This window comes from Microtus pennsylvanicus, chromosome 21 (genome assembly GCF_037038515.1).
Source record: "Microtus pennsylvanicus isolate mMicPen1 chromosome 21, mMicPen1.hap1, whole genome shotgun sequence".
Taxonomy (NCBI): Eukaryota; Metazoa; Chordata; class Mammalia; order Rodentia; family Cricetidae; genus Microtus; species Microtus pennsylvanicus.
In genome coordinates, this window is record NC_134599.1 from 6,061,434 (window position 1) to 6,078,453 (window position 17,020).

General features: G+C 54.1%; 1 protein-coding gene across 4 annotated transcripts; it reads right to left on the minus strand.

The window, feature by feature from the left end:
• Positions 1-6: 6 nt before the first annotated feature.
• Slc4a2 (solute carrier family 4 member 2) lies at positions 7-16,866 on the minus strand. 4 transcript variants are annotated; one of them, XM_075955811.1, is made up of 23 exons: positions 16,272-16,866; positions 13,012-13,125; positions 11,187-11,349; positions 10,801-11,045; positions 10,608-10,726; positions 9,306-9,538; positions 9,067-9,209; positions 7,852-8,032; positions 6,607-6,742; positions 6,343-6,508; positions 6,101-6,215; positions 5,802-5,986; positions 5,458-5,683; positions 5,041-5,256; positions 4,810-4,958; positions 4,531-4,725; positions 2,012-2,263; positions 1,812-1,901; positions 1,536-1,702; positions 923-1,176; positions 667-836; positions 319-492; positions 7-235 (listed from the first exon to the last, which is right to left on the minus strand). In XM_075955811.1, exons 2-23 carry the CDS (start codon positions 13,060-13,062, stop codon positions 155-157), a joined length of 3,711 nt encoding a protein of 1,236 aa, XP_075811926.1. In that variant the 5' UTR covers positions 13,063-13,125; positions 16,272-16,866; the 3' UTR covers positions 7-154. The 4 variants fall into 4 exon arrangements, with proteins under 4 accessions (XP_075811926.1, XP_075811925.1, XP_075811927.1 ...); XM_075955810.1 differs by lacking the exon at positions 16,272-16,866 and adding an exon at positions 15,231-15,413; XM_075955812.1 differs by lacking the exons at positions 13,012-13,125; positions 16,272-16,866 and adding an exon at positions 12,455-12,630.
• Positions 16,867-17,020: the final 154 nt, after the last annotated feature.

Below are 17,020 nucleotides of genomic sequence, written 5' to 3' on the forward strand. Positions count from 1 at the left end.
CTAGGGTTGGGGTTGAAGCACTTTACTGCAGGGTGGGGAGAAGGGGGCTTTAAATTATTCACTTAAATAAAAATGTGGAAGGGTAGGAGGGGAGCCCCAGCCCCCAACCCCTGTCCCCTACCCATTAGTCCCTCTGCTATGCTCTGGACAGCAGCTACACAGGCATGGGCATCTCGTTGTACTCATCCACACCTTCACGCTCGTCAAACACTGGCTCTGCCTCATTAGCATCCAGCTGTGAGAGGAATGGAAGTGTTGACCTTTATAGAACCACAGAAGAGAGGAGTGGAGGAGAGAGAGGGGGGAAGGGGTGCTTACACATTTCATTTCTCGCTCGGTGAAGATGCGGGTAAGTACCACCATGCGCAGTGGCACTGTGAGGATGAGGATGAAGGGGAAGGCCAGGGAGGCGGCTGTGGACATGACTGCCCAGAGCAGGGCCAGGCACAGCAACTGCAAGGCAGTGAACAGGTGCATCCGCATGGTCCGAACCTGGGGGCAGAGAGGAGGCGAACCTAGACATATATCCCAGCCAGCCACAAGGACCAGGACCCTCCTTCCTCTCCCCTGGGAGATGAACTACCACAGGGATTTCTAGAGCTACTATGTACAGACAAACAGTCTGGCTGAGGTGAGGTTCTGCACCACTTGAGTACAGGAACTTACCTTCTTGACGTAGGTAACATCTGGGTGGTGTTTGGGTGGCATGAGTAGCAGGTGCAACCGCTCATAGAATTGGATCCCATTAAGGGAAGTAACTCCCATGTATAAGAAAATGCCAAAGAGTACAGCCAGGGGGATCTGTCGTAGTAGGTCCCCAATGACCATGGAGAGGCCTGGGAAAGGGGAAGAAACAGTTGGTTCCCTCCAGTGAAGCTGGGGACCTACAGGAAAGGTGAGGTTCAGAGTAAGGGCAGCATACCTACAAGCAGGGCCACCAGCAGCCCTGTCACCCGCTGTTCCTTAACCTCCTGAATCTTGGGTTTGTCTCCAGGTGCCACAGCCTTACTCATGACAGTGAGTGCATTGGCATGAGTGACAGAGCGGACTGTGGCAGCAGCCAACCAAGGAAGGCCAAAGAGGGCACAGATGCCACCCATGGCTACAATGAGCAGCAGGTCCAGGTGGAAACCAGAGCCCTTCTGCAGCATCCGCTCTTTCTTGGAGATGATCAGCCTGGGGGAGGAGAGGCACTGTGAACCCCAGGGTACCCTCAGCATGGGAGATCATATCATTCCAGCAGGTCCCAACTGGTTCTGGTGGACTCTGTTCATCCCACTGGAACTCCATCATAGAACTGAACTTGTGTCCTTAGCTTGTATCTTACAGAATTCCTCTAAGCCCTGCTAGGCTAGCTTGCAATGTGTGTGCCCTGTCCCACCTCAGGTAACATCAATGATGTTTCTGTTGCCTGCAAAAGAAGCTGGTTAGCTGGCATCCAGGGTCCCCTGAGGTCCTTGCCCCATGGTGATAGATCCTATACTGTATCCCTGAGCCTGGCTGAGGACTCTGGTCCCTTAGCTAGGATGGCTCACGTGGTGATCTGTGTCTCCATGAAGATAAGGATGAACACCAGGACAGCAGGCAGCAGGCTGGCCACCATCATCCACACGGGAAAGGGGCTCTTTTCTCCAAGAGGGTTGATGACCCAGCCCCGCTTTTCTGGGGCTGTCACGGAGAATCCACTAGGCACACTCAGCTTCTGCAAGGCAGAGGGAGTGTGCTGTTACAGAGGGTACTCAGTGGAGCATCAGAACCCAAGGTGGTAGAAACAGCCCAGTAGCATCTTGCTGCTATGTGCAATGCCTCACCTGGGTGTAGGTGTCCTCAATACTGTAATCCACAAGCACCATGATGAGGATCGCGATGGGCACCCCGAAGTCCCCAATTACCCGCCGGATCTAAGAGGGCAAGCACCATGCTCAGAGGCCTCCTATCCCATGCAACTCCCCCATACTTCCAAGTTATCCCCTTCCTGTCCTCAGCTCCTCCAGTCTGCAATCCTACATACCCGGCCAGGGAAGAACCGGCTGTTCTTGAATTTGCGAAGGAAGAAGGCGATGAAGAAGGTGCCAGCCATCAGCACCAGCGATAGCAAGGCCGTGTTGGGCTGGCCCCGGGGCTTCTCTGGTCCAGACTGCATGGCTGTGCTGCCATTGTCTGGCACCAGCATGGTTGCTGCCCAAGTCATATTGCCACTACTGCTGTCTGCCTCTGAGTCGTTGGAGACTGAGCAGCCATGGAGAGGGTGTTCCTGGAAGATCTGGGGAGGAGCCACAAAGGACCATGGGCTGAACTGGGGTCAGGGTAGATGTTGGCGAGGTAGAGGAGTTTGGCAAAGGCCAACCTGCCTTTTAGAAGCTTGTCTTACCAGGTTAAGAAAATTACTTAGTGCTTGCTTCAGTAGCACAGATACTAAAACTAGGTACAGAAAAGATCAGAATGGCCCTGTGCAAGGATGGTATGCTGTACTAAAATGTTCCATATATTCAAAAACTCAATCCAGTTTATTTTTTTTTCTCTTTTTTTCAAGACAGAGTTCCTCTGTAGCCTTGGAGCCTGTCCTAAAACTCACTCTGTAGACTACTAAGCTGGCCTCGAACACACAGAGATCTGCCTGCCTCTGCCTTCCAAGTGCTGGGATTAAAGGCGTGTGCCACCACTGCCCGGCTAATCCAGTTTAAGTTAACACTTTATCATTCATTCAGTGTCTCAAAGAAAGGTTACAGTCACAAATTCACAGGTACAGGGTCTGACCACAAACATACAAAGTATGAGATGTATGTGTGGAAATTTTCACTTAACTTAGTTCATTTTGCACAAATATTATTTCTTTACATTTATTTAATGTGTGTGTGTGTGTGATGTATGTATGTGTGTGTGTATATGTGTGTATGTATGTATGTATGTGTGTGTGTGTGTGTATGATGTATGTATGTGGGCATGCATGTGCCACTCATAGCACCCATGTGGAGATCAGTATGACTTTCTGGAGTCAGTTCTCTTCTACCCATTAGGTGGGTCCCAAGAATCAAACTCAAGTCACCAGACTTGATGGCCGTTAACTTCACCCACTGGGTCATCTTGTTGGCTCTCCACAAATATTTATTTTTTCCTTTTTGACATAGGGTCTCACTATGTAGACCAGACGGGCCTCAAACTCAGAGATCTAACAGCCTCTGCTTCTGCATCTAGAATGCTGGGCTCAAACGTGTGTGCCACTGTACCCAGCCCCAATATTTTTTTTAATATATCTCAGTAACAGTTTTGTCAGTTAACTTTATGAATTCCAAAAACCCAAATTACATTTCTTTAGATTCATTTTACTATTATGGCATTTAGACTCCGGTTTTTAAACTTTTTAATTTGTTTTGGAGCTGAGGACCAAACACAGGGCCTTGCATGTGCTTGGCAAACACTTTACCCCTGAATTAAAACCCTAGCCCCTATTACAGCCTTCAGAGAGAGTGATCAGGAACCCACTTCTTCACTGGTCAAAGGTTGCACGGTCATGTCCTGAACAGCTTTTTAAATGTCTGTATCTGTGGGTGGCAATGTTCTCTTCGTGTAAGTGCCTGTTCAGGGTTTCAGGTTCTTAAAAATGCCAAATATTTTCATAGTCACCTGCATGTATAAATCTGCAAAATATTCAGAGACTTTGAAAATCAACTGTTTCAGCTCATGTTGAGCAAGCATGACGTATAATAAAGAATTTGAAACTGAAACTGAAGTAAAAGAAAAAGATTTAGTTGAGACTAGAGAGTCTGGTGTAAGTGTAAGGCTACATGGGGTGGAGAGGGGGCAGAAAGGTCACGGGGAATGGGAGAGAGCCAGAGCCAAAGCTGGGCTCCAGGGGCTAAGGGAAGAGGAGGAGCCATGAGCACGGAAGATCAAGGATAGTAACTTCTGCGATTTGTGTGTTAGATGTCCAGACTGTGTGTCACCTTTGGGCCCTCATTTTTCCATTCCTGGATTCTAATGAAAGTGCATGTTATCCTTGCTATGAAAAATATGAGTTTTTGAAATACTAATCTGATGTTGTTTGCTGATGACAAGGAGGCCATGGGAGGATAGGGGTGGAGTGGGGGAGCACAGACTGTGGCGCTGGAGTTCAACTCTGCCACACTCCCAGCGACCTTCCTGCTTTCCCAGCTCTTCTAGCCCTTTCTTGATTTCATGTTACTTTGTGCTTCGAAAAGACGATGCCAGAATTAGCCTGGCCTGTAGTCCCGAAGAAAAAACCAAGATATGAGACAGAAAAACACAATAAAGTGAAGAGAGCAAGGAAGGAAGCAACAGGACTCAGTGGGTGACGGTACTTGATGCCAAGCCTGACAATCTGAGCTCCATCAAAAGGTCAAAGAAGCGAAGCGACTCCTGTGTGCAACCCTGACCCCCTCCGCATGGGCACTGTGACACATGGACACATGCGTGCATGCACACACACAGAACAAAGAAAACTGAATTAAAACATTTTTCTAAAGACAAAACAGTATGCCCCAGGCTCCTTTGTACCCTACACACACCCACCTTGATTAGCTTGTAGAAGGTCTCATAGATGAAGATGAGGGAGATGAGGAAGGCGAAGATCTCCTGGGTGAATCGGGAGACAAAGCGGACCAGGAAGCTCCCCTCCAGAGCCACCATGAGCAGGGCCAGGAACACCAGCCAGAAGCCAATCCACACTCGGCCCACCAAGTACTCCAACTGATTGCTGCTGCAGAACTGAGCAGGAAAGGTGGGGAGCCCTTAGGGTGACAGGAACTGTGTCCAGGAAGGGCAGTGAAGTGAGACAGAAGGAGCTCTTACCGAGAAGAAGGCTTCCTCAAACACTAGCAGAGGCCCAGAGAAGCCAATCACCAGCAGTGGTTGAGCCCCAAGCAGGCAGAAGATCACACCTTGGAGTGCTGTGGACATGATCAGCTCTGATACTCCTATCAGGTCCTGTGTCTTCTCTCCTGGAGTGGAAAAGGAACAAGCTCAGTACCTGGTGGCCAAGCCTTATGCCCACCTGCCATCTCCACTAAAGCCTCTCCTTACCCAGTAGGCCCCCAAAAGTGATGGCAGGAGACAGGGCGGCAAAGTAAATAAAGATCACAGCAGCCAGGCACTGAGGGTCAAGTGCATCGCGGAAGTCACTCAGGTAGTGGGGGTATCGGCGCCGCACGTCACGGATCAGCCCCCCAAAGGGCCGGCCCGTCCTCCGAAGGGGATCATCTTCAGCTGCACCTGCCACCTCTACCATCTGCAGGAGCGCTGCAACCCAGGCCTCCGTCAGGGTGCCTGTGGAGCCCTCCCTCCCAACCACCCCATCAGGCCCTCCTCTGTGAACACAGACCACATTGGCGCCAGGAGCAACACAGTCGGCCTCCTTTGCCAGGCCCCTACAAGCCCTCTATTGCCCTCAGGCTCCCTCTTTAAGGCAGCAGCTCCTGGCCCAGGCCTACATGGGCGTACCCTTATCTTGGGCAGACTTGGGTTCTAGCCCAACCCCAGGGGGTAACAGGCGGCCCTGCTCCTCTCGCTTCTTTAGCATCTGGCGTTGGAAATGGGCAACAGAACGCAGCAGCTCCTCGCCCTGCACTTCTGAGGGTGGTAGCACCACACTGCAGTCCAGGAAGGCATTGATAGCAGTCAGCAAGTCGTCCCGTTCATCTGCCAGGTAGGCTGCCTCGTGGAATTGCTGCTCAAGCAGATAGGAATCAGGGAGTATACTAGCAGGGGGCCAGACTGGGAACTGGGGCTGCACAAGGTTAGTGGCTGAGGCAGGATGCATAGGATCAGATGGAGAAGAAGCTGACCTTGTCAGACATGAGGGTGGAGATGGAGCGGCCAATCTCATGGTAGTCCATGTTGGCACTGCTGGGGCCCAGAAGCAGGAAGAGGAAACGCACGGGTACAGGCACCTCCAGAACTGCATCCAGTTCCACAGCTTCCCGCAAACGCACAAAGGCCATGGTGGGGCGAGAAAGGAACTCCACACAGCCTAGGGATATATGGAGTCACCATGGACAAGAGCAGTTGACAGGAACCCTCTGGTCTCTAAGTCTTGGATGGCCCTGAAGCCCAGCCTCTACTATTCCCTATCTCCCCCACATACCCACAAGGACTACGGTAGCCTCAGCATTCTCGGGGATCTTCTCCAGCAGCTTCAGCTCATGCTTGGACTTGGAGCGGGTAATGCCTGCAGGTGGGGCTGGGGGTGGAAGCTCACGCTAGGGGTTGGGAAGGGAGGAAGAGAACAGAACTCAGTCTAGGCAGCACCTCCCACATGTTCCAGCTGCATCTCCACATTGCTCATATCCTACTGCCAGCCCTTAGATAGGGTTCATTCCCCTTCACCTCTCTATCCACCTCCAGTCGGGTCTCAGGAACACCACCGATGAGCGGCTCCGTGACGTGAGGATCACTCTCGGTCCCCTGGGCATGGTGATGCCCCAGCAGAGAGCCTAGAGAACCCGCTGAGATGTTTCGGGGAAAGGAGAACTCTTTCTCGTCACTTGGGTGGCTGATGGGACAGAGGACAGTGAGGGTCAGGAAAGACAACAGTGGGGCTAGGGCCAGGGAGGCAGAATGTGTGGGGGTCTTCCTACCCTGACGCCATACCTGTGTTTCAGCAGAAGGGCGCGTAGCACATTGGCTCTATCCTCTGCCTTGATCTGGTCAGAGATGACCATCTGTTCTACCACCTGATGGGCCACCCCAGGCAGGGTCTGCTGATCCAGGTCCAAGAGCACAGCTCCTGCGATAGGTGGTAGGGAGAGAACCAGTAACAGCAGCGGGGAGCAGACAGGAGGGAGAGTGGGAACAGGTGGGCGCAGCCAAAGGTCTGGGCTTGAGTACCAGCTCTGTTCCTAAAGCTTCTACCACTTTGCCTTTCTCACCTATTTGTCTCCCTCCTTCTCCCCTCTCAGGAATACTGTATGAGGTTGATAAAAACTACCAAGATTTAGTTATCCGATGCCTTATCCCAGGAGCACCCAGCTGAGGTTACACGGGGCACCCACTACAGCTACATCGTCTTCGCTGTAAGAAATTCATGGTGCTGCCTCCCCATGACGCTCCTGGGGTCCTGGATCTCCCTCATATTCCAGCCAGACTGTGGCCTTGTCCACATGGCAACCCTGGGGTCAACTGAAAGTTTCCAGACTTCCCCCTTCACTTCTGCAAGCCCAGTGGGTGCTTGCTCGTACCCCAAAAACGTGTAGAAATGGAACTCCTTTCAAAAGCTGCCAGGCCACTTATCTGGCAAGGTCAACTTTCCAGAACAAAGAACTAAGGAATAAACGGACTCAACTGCTCCGAGCAGCCAAAACACCCTAAGCGATAAAGCTCTCCCTCTGGCGTTTTACCCAAAGCCTAGAAACTTCACTTGCAGCGTGTTTGCTCTTCTTTTGGAAACAATTCCAAGAGCAGAGTTCTCTGTCCTCAGCTGCTTAGAAACAGCCTTTGAAAGAACAACTGGGAGTGATTACCCAACAGGAAGGAGGAAGCAAGTCCACTGGAGTCCTGAGCCTCTGGGTATTTAGTGACGTTCACAGACAGCCCTACAGGTTAGGTAATATTCCCAGATCCTCTAAGATGTTAAGAAGGAAGCTGGGTGTGGTAACACATGCCAGTAATTCCAGCACTCAGGAGGTAGGGGCAGAAGGATAAGGAGTTCAAGGCCGGCACCAGCTAAATAGTGAGTTCAAGGCTAGACTGGGCTACTTGAGGGCCTAAAACAAAACGTGCTATAGAAGGCGCGTCAGGAATGTCAGATGTTTCTCATCCAAATGCTTTCAAGTCATTTTTAGCTTCGGTTATGGAGATCATACAGAGGGTTCATACAGCAGGTAAATGGAGGTGTACCGTGGGCCAGTGTTCTGCGGAGCTCCAGGAGGCTTCGGAAGGACAGTGAGGCCACATGAGGCTTCCCCCAGCGCTCGGTCTCCTCCTCCACATCCTCCTCAAATTTTATCCAGCGGGCTGTCTCCCGCCACTGAGGCTCCTGGTTTTTGTCCAACAGCAACTCATTCAGCTCCACAAACACCTTGGGGTGAGACGAGAAAATGCTGCAGGGAACATAGCCAGAGGCTGCTAGAATCCACCTCAGGAAAAGCAGCACCAGAAGCATACATGACCTAGGGCCATGGTGGATGGTACATGGGCACGTGTGACTTACTAACCAGACATGGGTTTCCCTCATCTGTAAAATATATACTGTGAAGAGGATTCACGGAGACAAGTGGAGTCACCATGCAAGGAAGCCATGGGCTTCTGGAGACCGACATAAGCCTGACAAGACTAACAGCAACGAGCGGTGGATTATTTCCGTACTCCCAGCCCTCAGGACACTGGGGCAGAGAGGGCTGAGGCAGAACTGCCTTGTGGTGGAGGCCAGCCTGGGTTCCATAGCAAATTCTAAGCCAGTCTAGACTACAAAACAACAGGGCACGGTCATCTATAGGACACTGCCAGGGTGGTAGCAGGAAAGGATTTGCTGAGGGTGGGAACCGTCCCTAGCTGGGCAGTGGCCATCTGGGTGTTGTGGGTGTAATGTGTCCCTGGACTGGACACTTGGCACAGGTGTGATTTACATTACAGTGCTATTATACCTCAATAAAAACATTTAAAAAGGAAACCACACTATGTCAAAGTTCAGAACCCTGCAGTCTGAGATGGGCAGGGTCCCTAAATAACTAAGTGACCTTGGGCAAGGAACAGACCTGGTTTATGGCTGATACCACCCGTACTATTTCTCCTTCACCAGCTGGTGGAAGGCTCAGCTGAGCAGGGAAGATGGGCATTGACAATGAAGCACTACATGCAGGCAGCCTGAGGGTTCCGTGTTCTCTCTTGCAGACCACTTACTGCAGCCTGTCAGCAGATGGCCGGGATACACACCTCAGGGAAGGCTCACCTCGCTGAAGGCTCACCTCACGGAACACAGTACTCTACATGAGCCCATACTGCCCTAAGGACGCAGTGGGCAGCTTCCCTATTACAGAGGCAGCTCTGGGGCACCACCATCGGTCTGCCTGGTAGAAGGGGAGGTGATAGAAGACATGATATAGATAGATGTACCTCATGGGGCTTATGGGGGGCCCGTGGTCGTGCCCGAGGTGTGGGGCCAGGCTCTCGACCTTCCCGGGCAGCTTGTGTAGAACCTTTGGCATTCTTCCTCACCAAGTGTCGCCGTACCCCAGGAACATCCTCAAACCGGTGACCTGGGGGTGCAGAGAGGACCAGGATCAGTTTCCTCCTTTTCTTACCCTTTGTCCCACCAACAATGAGATTGATTATAGGCCCCAGCAAGCACTCACTTTTCATGAGGTCAAGGTCAGCTGTGGCCAGTGTCTGGGCCTCACTCTCATCAGTAGGGACCCTGGGCAGTAATGCCTGCTCCACCCCTGTCATACTGCCAATTCGTCTTCTCTCCTGAAGGTTGTAACTTCGATGTCCAGGCTGGGCTTTGGTCAGGGGACGTCCTGCAGCACCTCCATCATCACCTCCAGCTGTGCCACTGGCCACCGCTACCATCTCCTCCACCAGGGTTCTGTAGAAAGAACAGCCATGAGTCCAAAGAGCCCGAGAAGCACACTTACCTCAGCCCTTCTCACCCCCACTCTTGCAAGGTGGGCACGTGACAAGACTTGAGGATTCTGAGAGCCGACAGCCAGCATCTGAATCCCAGCTCTAGCCTTTCGGGGTTGTGCAGTGGCCGCAGCCACCCCAAGGCTCATCTAGATATAAACCTTCCTCATAGCATGGGCAAAGGCCAGCATTCCTCAGTGTTTTAGAAGGTGAGGTTTTGGAAAAGTAACATTCAGAGCCTAGCATTTATCAATATTAACTCCCCTGCCCTTCCAACCTGGCAGTATGTTTATGGAGGGCTGAGCCTTGCCCTTCAGATGCACCAGTTCCTGCCCCTACTCCTATCATCCACTGAGCCCACGACCTCGCTATGCCACGGTCTTGCCTGCTTCTCCTTTCCTTCCTCAGTGCCAGGATTTCCTTGCGCCTCCCACCTGTTCGCCTGCCAGCCTGGCACCCAGTGAGCCTATACACTCACTCTCTAGAGGGACACCATGTCCTTTATTTCCCATAGCACATCACGCTGCCTGGTACCCAGAAACAACAGGTCTGTGATAGTCATAACCTTAAGATTTTGCTCAAAGTCATTTCCTCGTGGAAGCCTTCTCTGGCTAATGCCCCCACACTCTTACCAAGCGCCTGGACTGACTCTGCCTGCACCCACCCGGTCATTGGACGCAGGGATGTTCTGCTGCCACTTCAGGTGGCAACATCTGTTTTCCAACTGGGTGCACTTGGCAGCTCCCGAAAAGAAAGAGGGGGTTCTAGTAAGTACTCCATCACTGGCCCAGTGCTCAAGCCAGTGCTGGGGACGGGAGCAGCTGAGACTGGTAAACCACCCTATAATCCTTATCAAGGCCAGTAAGCCCTGTCCTGTCACGCTCTCACCTCCCCAAGTAGCTGGGGAGAGGTGGGCCTGGAATCTAAACCCTAGCCTGGTTAGTTCAGGACTCCCGCTTTCTTTCATGTCTCCTCCCTGCTCTAGCAAGGGGAGTGCCTACTTAGAACACTGCTGAGTACGGTCTACTTACCCCGTCTGTGCCCCTTTGGTGGGCCGGGAAGCTATCTCCTGGTGGGGCATCTGTGTAGGGGGGGATGGGCTTGTTCTCTCTGCCTTCCGTTCTCCACTTTCATCCTCTTGGAGAAAAAACTACAAGAGGAACCCACAGGGAAAAGTAAGGGCAGGACCCTGCTGACAGCCCCCAGGGCCGAGGCACCACTTACCTGCACTGAAGAAGGTGTAGAGGCAGGGGATGGCTGCTGTGGGGGAGCCCTGGACCCTTCAGCTTCACTGGTTTCATCCTCATCTTCCTCCCCTTCCTCGATTGTAGGGGTCTCCCCAGTGGGAGAGGCTCCAGGGCGCCTCCGAGGTTTCCGTCCTGGGCCCTGGGGAGTCTTGCGGCGGCGGGCATCAGGAGGCAGATGGGTGGACAGTGGATGGTGGATATGGTGGGAGGACTGGCGGTGGTCTGCAGGGAGGAGGGACTTAGCAGCAGGCAAGCACAGCATCCCTCTTTCCAGTCCTGGCCTCTCCCACTAAGACCCAGCCCATTCTCTGTTGGACAGTGCAAGCTGAGCCCTCAGCCTCCCTTTCCCAGCTGCCCTCTCACATTCAAAGTCTTCCTCCCCATAGCTTCGGCCTGGCTCCTCTCCTCCTCGGGATCCAGCCTCCTGCAGGATCTCCTCGAACCGTTCTACACCTAGGGTACGAAGTTCGTCTTCTTCTTGCTCAGGAAACCCAGGTGTTCCGGGGCTCAGGCTTTCAGGCTCTGGCTGTGAGAAGGAAGGAAGGACGGGATTCCCTGGGAATTGTCCCAAAGGCCCTAATCTGCCAGAGGCTGGAGATCTAGTGACTCCATCAACCTAATCCTTCCAATGTAGGGACCTAATCCACATCTCCAGCAACTGCGGCCTCCAACGCCAGGGACGTAGCTTCCCAGCAGCTCACCCCCCCTAAAAACAGCCCAGTGAATCCAGGGCAGGCCCACACTAGAAAACACAGAACTCCTGGTCTAGCCCTTCTGCAACCAGGCTGAATGTGAACTTCCCTGTTCCCGCGGCAGAAGAAATTCCTTTGGCTGGAGGACGATGGCTGAGCTTTAAAAGTAACTTCTGAAGGCATCTAAACTAACTGCCTCAGAGTAGTTCTGAGTCAAACCTAACCCTGCCTGGACAGAAATGTATGCTCCTGCTTGGCCAGAAAGCCCCCATCCCCTTCACAGCAGCACACGTGCCCACCTAGGCGGCACTATCCTCCCCTCACAGCCAGCCAGCCAGTCCCGCCCCTCACCCCACCCCCACTCCCCCCACCTGAGTCATCCTGCGGGAGAGCAGCAGCTGACAGCAGGGCCGGGGCAGGCCAGAACTGCAGGAAAGCTCAGGCCGGCTAAAGGACCAGCAGCTTGGCCCAGCAAGCCCAGCAGCACTGGTCCAGCCCCCCTACCCACCCCACCCCCAGCAGGTCTCAGCTCCAGGCGCCACCACCAAATATTTGCTCAAGAGCTTCGGGACCTGAAGGGCGTCAGGACCTCCAAAGGCCAGGGTATGCCACCCCTTCCATGGCAGTGCCAGCTGCTACAGCAAGGAAGAGCCAGGGAGAAGGATCAGTCTTGGGGAGACACGCAGGGGTAGAGGTGGGGGGGGACACAGGAAAAAAAAAAGATCCAGGGCAGGCAGGGACGCGGGACTGGAGAAAGGAGGTCCTGCCCAGCCCATCTCTCTGCAGCCCTTGCAGAATCTCCCGAGCACTTGCCCCATTTCCACCAGAAGCAGCTGGGCAGGAGGAAGCTGGTGAGTGAGGGAGCAGCAGGCAGGGAGCAAGAGAGGCACCAGCTCCTGAGGAGCTTGTAGGGTGGGGGAATGGGCCATCTCCTCAAACCTGAGGTTGTAGGAGGAAGTCCATGGCGGCAGGGGTGAACCTGGAAAGGGGAGGGCACCAGCCAGTGTCCCTTCCCAGTCACGTGCCCCGATGGGCTAAAGTGACCAATATAATGCGGCTGATTGTGCCACCAGAGTTAATCATTAGACTCCTTAGGAAAATCAAAAGAGGGCCATGTGGGGTAGTGGCTACATCGGGGAAGGGGGGAGGACGGGCCTGGATGGCACGTGGGCCAGAGGCGGGGCCAGTCACTGCCGGCAAGCTCCGACTAGAACTTTGGTGTGTAGAACTTCTTGTGGGGGCCTATACAGTTAATACCCAGTCAGAGAGGGTAACAGGGCTTAAGATCTAGGGCCCTCAAACTTCTATCCAACTCCTCAGAAAAATGGAGACCACCTGTCCCTCCCCTTCCCCATTTCAGCATCCTCATGCTCTCAGCAAAGTCTGGGTATGGATGGTAGTGCCTCTCAATCCAACACAGCTTCTTTTTTGTAGTTTCTGCACCCCACCCACACCCCACTGGAGCCTGGGCCAGCTCACCTGCAGGCTGGGCTTACCGTGTGCAAAGAATCTGCGCCCGAGGCGGGGCGCCTGGGGGCGCTGCTCATGGCCAAATCTTAGCCCTTTTCGCTGTCGCTTCGGCTTTCAGGGCAACAAGGAGGAGGCATAACCTGAGTAGGGAAAAGGGCTAGTCACCATCGGGGAAGAGTAGACCAATCCCCAGTCCAGCTCAAGAACGTAGAGGAGCCTCAGCTGTCTGCCACTCTAGTGTCTCCAACTATACCAGATCCTTTTAGACTATGAAGGACCTCATAGTAGTTCTCAGAGGTAGCAAGAACAAAGAGGAGAGTTAGGTATAGGAAAAGAAGACCAAAGAGTTGCACTGCAGATAAGGGGCTGGTTGGCTGGCACAAAGACAGTAGAGAGAACAGAAGCAGAAAGGGAAGAGGCAACAAAAATGAGGCAGGAAGGAGTCAAGGCCCAGCCCTGGAAAGAAAGCAGAAGAGATGAGGGAGGGAATGGTAAAGAACAGAAGGATCAGGAGTGAAGGGCCAGACGGGAACAGAAACCAGGGGCTCCTGGAGGTGAGCCTGAGACCAGAAAGGGGTGTGGTAGGGAGTGAGACACCCCACAGAGCAAGAGGGGTGTGGAGGCCAGGGTGGCTGGCTTCCCAAACAGAAAAAAAAGAGGACCAGAAAGAACTTTGGAGAAAACCCAAAAGGGAGAGCAGAGGGCCTGCGAGTAAGGAGGTGGTGCCCCCACAGGGCAGGCCAACCAGAAGCACGACCAGCCTAGGCATAGGACAGACACAGGCTCCCCAGCGCAGCTCCACTTACTCAGTAGGACGAAGGACAAACGAAGGGACTGGACAGTGGGGCTTATAATGGGGGAGGGGCACGTGACATCGCCAAGGGGGTGGGCACAAGAATCCTGAGGGGCAGTCTCTATTCCTCCCCTCCCTAGCCCTGGGCCAGGAAAATCTGAGTGGCAGGGCAGCCCTCCTGACAGTGACTATAGGGTGTGAGCTCTGTGAAGGGGGTGGAGGGAACCCAGCCAGTGCACACTGGGGTACCTATTCCTAGTGAAGGCACCACCCAAGGCTCTCCAAAGGTAGCAAAGCTAAGCTGTTTAAGTGCTGCTGGGAAGTTGGGGTTGTCTGACTTATGGCTACCTTGGCAGTGAGACAAGTTAGCACAGGGTCAAAAAATAGAGGTCTTGGGGGGATCAGCCCAGGGTGGGGAGTCTGGGCTACATATTCCTGGCAAGAACTCCAACTCAGCTGACTGATCTTTCCACCTCCCCCCTCAGACGGCCTTCGGCCAGGGCCGGCCAGTATGGGGGAGAGGTGCCAGGGAGGGGACCTGGTCTAGGAGGGGTATAGGGAATCTGTCCTCAGCACCTGCAGGTGCTCACTCCCACCTCCAGGCTTCGCCCTCAAGTGTGTTCCTCCACCAAGCCCTCCTCCCTTTACCCATGCGCCCCCACCTCTCCCCCGCGGTCGTAGAATACAAAGCAGCCTCTGTCCAGAGCATCGGTGCCGATAATCCTAGTGGGGGCACATTCCCCGGACCAGCCCCGACGGGCCCAAAGGATTAGCATCTCTCCCCAAGCCCAAGGGATTAGCAGTCCGGACCCCCACTTGGGCATTAACCATTCCCCAAGTGAATTTGTACATTCCACAGCTCTTGGCTGTGGGGCTGGTGGGGGCGGAGAGAGTTTGATAAAGTGGACCCAGATTTGAGGCAGCACTGCCTCCACACCCAGCAAGGAGTTTCCTAAACAGAGAAGGGAGCCCCCTAAAAATCAAACTTCAGGCTCTTCTTTTCCATCCTCACCCAGTTGCTCCCCCTTCTGTCTGACCTCTTGTCCTGACCTGACCCGCCAACCCCCTTTCAGGGCTCCGTTTTCCAATTGCGAGATCAGGGGGATTAAGATCCTGGGCAACCCCCAAACTGGCAAGTTTCGGGGGAAAAGGGTAGTCTGGAACCCGCCCTAGAGTGAGAGAGCAAGCTGAAGGCAGCAACTCTCTGAGACTACCCCCTCCTGGTAACAGGGGGCGCGGCACCCTGGCTTTAGGTAACTCTTAAAAGGCGGACCCCGGGATCTCGTTTCGGAAAGGTACTCCCACTCACCTCCCCATCCTTCTCTCTCCCTAAGACCTCGCTCCCTGCGCCCCAGTCCCCGCCCTTTCCTCCACTTCCACTCCCTCGGCGCTCGAGTCTCCAGTCCCCCCCCCTCCTTCGCGGCCCTCCCCCTCCCCCACCTATTTGCTTACCCGCTAGCTCTGGATTTCGTGTCCCGGGGGTCTCCGGGTCTCCCCTGATCCTCCGGAACCCTCGCGCGCTCCCGACGACTTCCCGGTGCCCACCCCGGGGCGCGCCCCCGCCGCTCCCAACTTCTCCCAACTCAACTTTCCCCCGCGCCGCGGGCAGGCCAGCCTCCAGCGTGCGCGCCCCCCGCAGAGCGCCGTGCGCGGCCCCGGCGCAGCTAGCTGAGTGGTGGAGAGAGGCCTCTGAGACTCCGCGGCGGGAGCGCGCTCCCAGGCACAGCCCGACACCGCCGGCGCGGCACCCCGGCTGTCCCCCCACCACCACCACGCCCGCAAAACCTCCGGGGACGCCCTCTTTTGGTCTAGTAAACTACCTCTGGGAGGAAAGGAGTCAGTTTCACGTTGGGGATCGAGGGAGGGCCAGGAAATGGAGGCTCAGGGACTTGAACAACAGATTCTCTGGCGTTAAGGCTCAGCAGGGCTCCCGCCCAATCAAACCCACTGCCTTCAAGAAAGCCCTGGTGTCTGCTTGAGAGAACGGATGGCACACGAATGTGAGGGGTAATGATGCTAGAGTTAGGTGACCGTGACCCTGAACTGATAAAAAACCTAACGACTTGTTGAGGACTCGCTTTCGCTCGAACTGCCTCCGCGCTGAATGGAACCCTGTTCACAGTCGACATCTCTATTTCAAAGACCTTAGTGTGTCATCCTGTTTTCTCAACTAAACCAATTATTTCAGATAAAGAATGCACTTTATGCGTCTTCAGTCTGCCACGTGGGCGATTCACAGTATTGTTTATGCAAAAGCACTCAGATTTAAGTAAGTTAATAACAAATGGTTAGCGTTACTCTGGTTCCGGCGCTGAGGAATGCTGTTTGGGGCCGTTTTCGCCCGGTTCACAGCCCTCAAGAACGCAATCATGAGACAATTAGAGAGCAGAGCAAGAAAATCTATAATCAGCTCCTTTATGGGGTGAGGTAAAGGCTGCTTGCTGCAAGTGTAGCATCTGTCTGTGGTCTTGTCTGTTGAGGGGAGTAACTGACCTGCCAGTCCTCGTGGACCACACCCTGGCTGACTCCAGTGGGCCTGCTCTGAAGACTGGGATCTGGGGGACACCCAGGCTCCAGTCAGCTGGCCTCGGCATGTCAAAGTGGAGCCTCTAGAGTCCGGTGGCTTTCGAGACGATAAAATGGGCCCAGCAGAAAGAGGGGTCTCTGGCGTGTGTCCCTCCACTCAAATCCAGCCTCTAGCGGGGCACACCTGTCTCGCTGCCCAGCCCTGTGGTCAGCTGGTCCCTGTGAGGTCATCAGCAGTAAGACATCGCTAGGAGTCATTCCCCAATCAGTCCTGGGGTCACCAGGTGGCCTAGGGAGAGGTGGAAACTAGTGCTGAAGCTGTCAGGAGGTCGCTGGCGACTCAATACACCCAACCAGGTCAGAGCCAGGCCAACAGCGCCCGGGATCTAGGCCGTCAAACGCAAACTTCAAGCGGAGTACCCCACCCCCTCCCTCACTGTATTCTGGAACGCGTAGTCCCGGAGCGACCCTTTTCTGGAAGGCTGTGAGCACAGAAAAGGCATAATAACAAGAGCGGGGCACACTGGGAACCTCCGCGCCTTGGCGGAGACGCCCGAAAAGCGGACACGCGATGCTTTCTGGGAGTTGAAGTTTAAGGTTTGTCTTTGCGGTGGAAACGAGTCCCGGGAGTTGATCGCTGCATAGAGTCCGAGCGCAGCCTGTTGGACTTTGTAGTCCTCATGCCCTCCGTCACGGGCATTCTCGGGAAACATGGC